Source organism: Nipponia nippon, unplaced genomic scaffold (assembly GCF_047370975.1).
Source record: "Nipponia nippon isolate SJK-2023a ecotype South Korea unplaced genomic scaffold, ASM4737097v1 scaffold_1, whole genome shotgun sequence".
NCBI classification, from domain to species: domain Eukaryota; kingdom Metazoa; phylum Chordata; class Aves; order Pelecaniformes; family Threskiornithidae; genus Nipponia; species Nipponia nippon.
The window spans coordinates 163,111,507-163,117,506 of record NW_028262290.1 but is presented as its reverse complement, the minus strand read 5'-3'; the positions used below and the strand labels follow the sequence as shown (position 1 = coordinate 163,117,506).

General features: G+C 37.7%; 1 protein-coding gene across 1 annotated transcript in view; it reads right to left on the bottom strand.

Moving 5' to 3' along the window:
* Positions 1–453: 453 nt before the first annotated feature.
* AQP1 (aquaporin 1 (Colton blood group)) overlaps positions 454–6,000 on the bottom strand; it is a 20,415-nt gene continuing 14,868 nt past the window's right edge. Inside the window, exons 2-4 of the mRNA XM_009475344.2 lie at positions 4,326–4,490; positions 3,833–3,913; positions 454–2,298 (exon numbers count right to left, since the gene is read on the bottom strand). Of these exons, the coding sequence (XP_009473619.1) occupies positions 2,119–2,298; positions 3,833–3,913; positions 4,326–4,490 (426 nt within the window). The 3' untranslated portion in view covers positions 454–2,118. The remainder of the gene's footprint in view (positions 2,299–3,832; positions 3,914–4,325; positions 4,491–6,000) is intronic.

The window sequence follows — 6,000 nt, the reverse complement described above, 5'->3', positions numbered from 1 at the left end:
TGACTCTCACATTTTCTCCATCACTAAAGGTGTTAAGTTACCTCAAGTTTGTCAAACCAAACTATTTACTGTGGGTGACTTCTGCAACTGTTCTGGCTTATAGATTCTGCAAGGCAAAAAAGTGTTAATTTTGGGTCGATGGAAGCACTAGGTTACTAGCAAATAAAGTTGAAAAAAGATTCTGGAAAATGGGCATGACGTCCTGGTATCCCACTTCATTTCTAAGTATAATTTAGATAGAGCTTACTTCCAGGTGAAGGCCTGCTTTGCCTGCCATACAAAGAAAGAATCTTCCTTGCCCCAAAGGCTAGTATCAAATCAAAGGAGCAGTCGAGAGTGGAAAAGTGGAAACTGTCTTAGTCTTACAGGTGGGGACCTGAAGAATGGTATAGAAAATGAAATGCGTTGTGTTGGAAGGCAAATAAAAAAATCAAGAATCATGAACACTTCATGTGTTAGCACAACTGATTTTGTTTATTTTTAAACCACCCCAAAATCCAATCATGCTGTATGTACATAGACAATACACGGGATAGCACACCAAATGTAGACGAGAAAGATAAAAATGTATTCTGTTTCAGTTTTCTGGTAATTTTTTTTTTTTTTTCATTGTTCATCTGCTCAACTTCATGAAATGATCCAAGCTATATGGATTCCCGTGTCAACCCGCTCTCAATTCCCATGTCCGTACTGTCTCTCTAACAGGAGACATCCATCATATTACCTCTGGGTTGTTTGTCTGAATGGTAAAGTATGCAGCTTTTTATGTAGGTTCCTCTGGGCCTCATTTCTTATGTAAAACTGTTTAGTGCAGAACCAGTATTTCAGCATGTATCTGTTTTAACTATATTCTGTAGTTAGTAGGTAAGACCAGCTAATGCTTTGAGTTACTCAGGAATTCATAAGTAGCACACACACAAAAACAAAAACAGAAAATAGTCTTCCACATTGTTTAGAATGTTATTTGTCTTTACATTTCCAGTGTCATTTATTTTGCTAAGCACTGCTGCAATTCTTTCCACTTGTCTTATGCTCTTATTTTCTTACAAAACACTATACTAGGCTTTCTGTATAAAACATATATATAAACATTTTTATATATATATATATATATAAACAAAGCAACAACCCCCAAAATGGACTTACACACAAGTATGTATTTGTCCTCATTAGAAAATATACTGTGTGTATATCTATTCATTGTCCCTGAATGTCACAGCACTGGCTATTAGAGTGGGGTCAGGAAGAAAGGGGCCTTTTTTTTTCCTGGTTTGCTTTAAAACATACAGTTAAATTACATAAGGTGAACAAAAGCAGAGTAGTCGCAGGAACAATCAGATCCTGTTTACGTATTGGCACCATGTTGTTCTTCTTGCTGTTGTTATTACTCTCCCATTTGACTTCTAGTTATTACTTCTCAGGAATTAATATATCTACACATTTTTGTCATATATTCTCTCCCCTCACAATGAGCTGGATGCAGGTTCAGGGAAAATCTAAATGGATCCTGGGAATCTGGAGATTCTTGCCCTGTTTAACTTTTCTGGCCCTCTTTCTCAAAGATTATCAATCATTTAGAAAATTATGGTTAATTCTAAATAACAAGGAATTTCTAGTGGCCTTTCTTTCCAAAAGATGCTTTTGGGCAATGATTTGAGATATTTTTTCACATGCACTACTGGCATTAGATACCAGCCTTGCATATTTGTATAAATACTTTTTCCGGTATAAGGCCCCCATCATTGGTACAGATGGTTTTCTGTCCTCAGTATCTATTCTTTCAGCAAACAGACTGATCATTTCAACTACTTATCATTACTGAGTGATGTGCTGGGAGAAACACACACACTAAATACACAAGAAAATTTGGTGGTGGCGAGGGAAGGGTTAAATTTCAACCCAATTTATTTAGCTCACGCAAAAGTGTCTAATGACTTCTTGGCCTCAATACTTTGTAATTGAAAAACCCCAGATATAAAAATACTATTAAGATCGGGGGCAAAAAATGGAAAACCATATTGAATTAAAAACCAAAGTACTGCTTGCTGGTTTACAAAGAGTCTATAACACTGATAAAATCTTCGGAAACCACTGTGCTCTTTTCTTTTTCCTTGTCCTTTATTTTGGCTTCATTTCAACCCGGGAGTTCATATCATCTCCTTCCAGATCATACTCTTCTACTTGGCCGCTGGTCCACACCTTCATGCGGTCAGTCAGGTCACTGCTTCTGGGAGCCAGGATGAAGTCGTAAATCAGGGCAGCACTTGCTCCTCCAATGATTGGGCCAACCCAGAAGATCTGAAACACAGTTCCAGGCCTAGTTAATACATCTGGTATTACTGTATTTGAAGCTGTTCTGAAAATCTCCTCTGAAGATTTTCTGCACAAAATTTACAGTGAAAACATTAAAAATAAAGTCTATCACCTGAATATTTACTGAACCACATGGCAAGAAACCAGGAATTTCTCACCATGAATTGGCAATAGACCCAGAGATGAATAACTGTGACCATGTTGTCAAGTTCTGGTATTTAAAATTAGATATCTACTGGTAAAACATCTCTGTTACTCCAGGTAGATTTGGCAGGGGGACACAATTTCTAAAAGCAATGAGGACATAGGTTTTCATCCTCCCACTAACTTTCAGTGATAGGTGAATTAGAAAGTAATACTTAGTGAGGACCTAATTAAGGGCTTAATTTGCTACTAGCTGCTATTTAGTTATTGATATTGCTGTAATTGTATTGGTCTAGTCACTTAAGGCAAGTAAAGTTTGGAGGGAGAGGTAATAAAAGTATTTTAGTAGACAGGTTGATTTTATTAGAAATAACAGATGATTTTGAGGGATTTGCATGGCCAAAGAGTTCATGAGTCTAAAAACACATTTTCTTTTATTCAGCAATATCAGTAGTTTAATATGAATTATTGCCTCTACCTCCTTCTCTCTCTCTATAAAGCAAAATATTTTTTCTATGAAATTCTGAAGATACTAGCTACTAGCTTAGTTACATCACCTTAGTATCCCAAAAGAAGTATTTAAGTGGGAGATAATGGCAGAATTTCCCGTGTCCTCCTTTTGTGTTTTACTCTTTAGATTAAAATGTCATCTATATCTAAAATTTTCACAACCCATTGTATTATCACTAAATTTCCATGAATGCCTAGGCAAACGGCTGCCAAAACCATGAGTAGGAGATTTGGAACAAGCTGTATTTTAAATATTCAAGAACACATGCTCATTTAGGGCTTTTATATTAGCCTTCTTTATTGAGCTTTAGTGAAATAAGTAAATTTTCGTGAAGTTCCTCATTTTAAACACATTTAACCACAGGGAATAATATAAAATTTATAGTGTTTCCAGAACACTTATCCATGAAAGCACATAAACAGACACTTCAGTTCAAGAAGATGAACATTTTATTAGCTTCCAAATATTGGATGATCCACATCAGTTTATAAACCTGCTTAAGAACCTTCCTAAATTAGGTTTTACCAGATTAAGCAGTAGCACGTTACAAACTCAGTTTGAACAATAAATACTCAATAAAAGACCCTGTGCAATGAGCCTTTGAAGTTTAAAATATTTCAAATAAATAAACATAAAGGGAAATAACCAAAGAAAATCTTCTGTATTACTTTGAACATACACACTCAATTTGAGGACTTTGTGATCTCCTGAGGCTGGTCAGGAGCAAAAGGATATTGTTCATTGTTATAATGATATAGAAACGGCAACTCACTGACTTAGTGTTAATGTGTTTAAATGTTTCTGATCTTGTAGATTATGTATATGCAGAGACTCTTGTAAGCTAAACAAATTTATTCAACTTACCCAATGATTTTCAAAGTTTTTGGCAATCAGTGCTGAGCCGAAAGATCTGGCTGGGTTAATTCCACAACCGGTGTAATCAATCTAGGAGGTGGAAAGAGAACCAGTGGTGAGGCACTGATGCACATGTGGCATCTTCATTACACAGGAGAGCAAGTGGTAGCCTGCAGCATGGGTCAGATGCTCACAACAGCTTCATTCATCCCACCCACTCTTCCTCAGAAAAATGGGAAAAGACTGTTTGTCTTGTGCCTATCGTGTCCCACCAGGGAAACAAGTCCTATTGCAGCAACTCCTCCCAGATGTGCAACCTCATCACTTACTGTCACAGCCACATGGCCCAAGGGAGAAGGGCCACGCGTGCTGCAGAAACAAGGTCAGTCTCTGAAGAGGAAAGAGAAGGAAGAAACTATCATTTGCCCATCATCTACCTGTCTTCACCGGCCCATCCTGAGGCAGCACATTCTAGGTATCAACTGAGAGAGGTGAAACTTACAGCAAGAAGGTGTCCCAAGGCAACGGAGAGGCCAATGGCCAAAGGTGCTGATCCCGAGACATCATTCCTTCTCCGGTCTGTGGTGGCAAGGACACACAACACCAGCTGGAAGGTAGCAATGATTTCGATACCGAGTCCTTGGCCCGCATTGATTCCCTCTGAAAGCTGCATGGAGATAAGAAGGAAAATGTCACTTGATATTCTTACCAGTACTATAAAGTCTCACAGGATCTACTTTCTCAACAGGAAAATGCAGACCTGCACAGCCATTTCTCTCCTCAGTTTGCTTTTGCTTAACCCGGAAAAAAAAATACAAAAAAAAAACCAAAAAATGTGAACAGAAATCAGTTTTGAAACAGTCACTGCTGTACTCAAGTCTAGGCGTAACCAGCTTTTGTTGGTGATTCAACACGGTTGCATGGTTGCTGCATGCAGCCAAAGTCAAGGCTCAACCACTAGACACAATGAGAACGTAACTGGTCTATGTGTGAGAAACAAATGAGCCAGAGATTTGCCTTCAATAGAGTTTACCCATAGAGTTTATCCAATAGAGTTTACCAAGTGAACTGTGGTGCCTTGAGACATTTATTCATTGCTTCTGAGAATGAGGATGCTGTGGTCATGTTAAACATTGCTCAGCTTGCCTTTACCAACAATTGCTAAGCAAACAGGGGCAGGAGGAGGAAGGGGCAAATAATAGACAGTAAGAAAGGTGCATAGCTCTGGGTAGCTTGAAAGTACCTATCTCCACTATTAACAAGTCACATTAATCTTTTCTTCTCATCTCCCACCACTACTTATTTTCTGTAGTTCAGTATGAACTCTTCAAAACAAGGATTTCATGTGGACAAGGTCCTGCAAAATGCTGGCCTCATGGGCAGATTTCCACATGAATATTAAGACACCCATACTGTGATCCAGTTGTCTAAAAATGTGCCTCTAACGCCATTTGAAATACCCTGAGATATCCACCATGTGCATGGGGGGTTGGTAGATGTGACACAAGTCCTACAGAAGATCAAAGGTATTTAAAATGTCTCTCAGTGCTAATGTTTAGGTAGTATATCTCTAACTTGGATAGGTGATGAAAATAGTCAATGGAGATGATATCCATTCAGCTGATGTAGGTGATCATTTGAGAGTCAACTGAATAGCTCTGTCTTTTATTTTGTATTCACTAGATCTCATTGGACTGCAACAAGAGCTTAGACACTTAACTCGCACATAGACCAATTTTAAATGTCTTTTACACTCAAACTGAATCTCATTCAACTTCTTTGGGAGCCAGAAAAAAAACATCCACAATTCAGGAATCCTAAGGGGCTTATGGGAAAAGAATTTCAATTTCCTACTGAAGTAAAGCAGATTCTCTAGAAAACCTCACACTGGCAGACATAGATATTCCAACTGTTTTATTAATCATGAAATCAGCAGAGTTTCTTATTAATGTAAATGCTGTAGAACATATTAAAACCACAGTAGTTCACATAAGTGAACATTGTACAATAGAAATGCTGTCATATTTCAAGAGTACTGTTAGAAGCTTGTGCTTAACAAGAAACTGTGGCTATAAAGTATTCAATGTCATAACAAGTTTTGAATTCTGCTTCTAATTGCTATATTCAGTGATATCTTAGTTAAGACAAGACAAGCCTGTATCTGAGCTGAATAACTT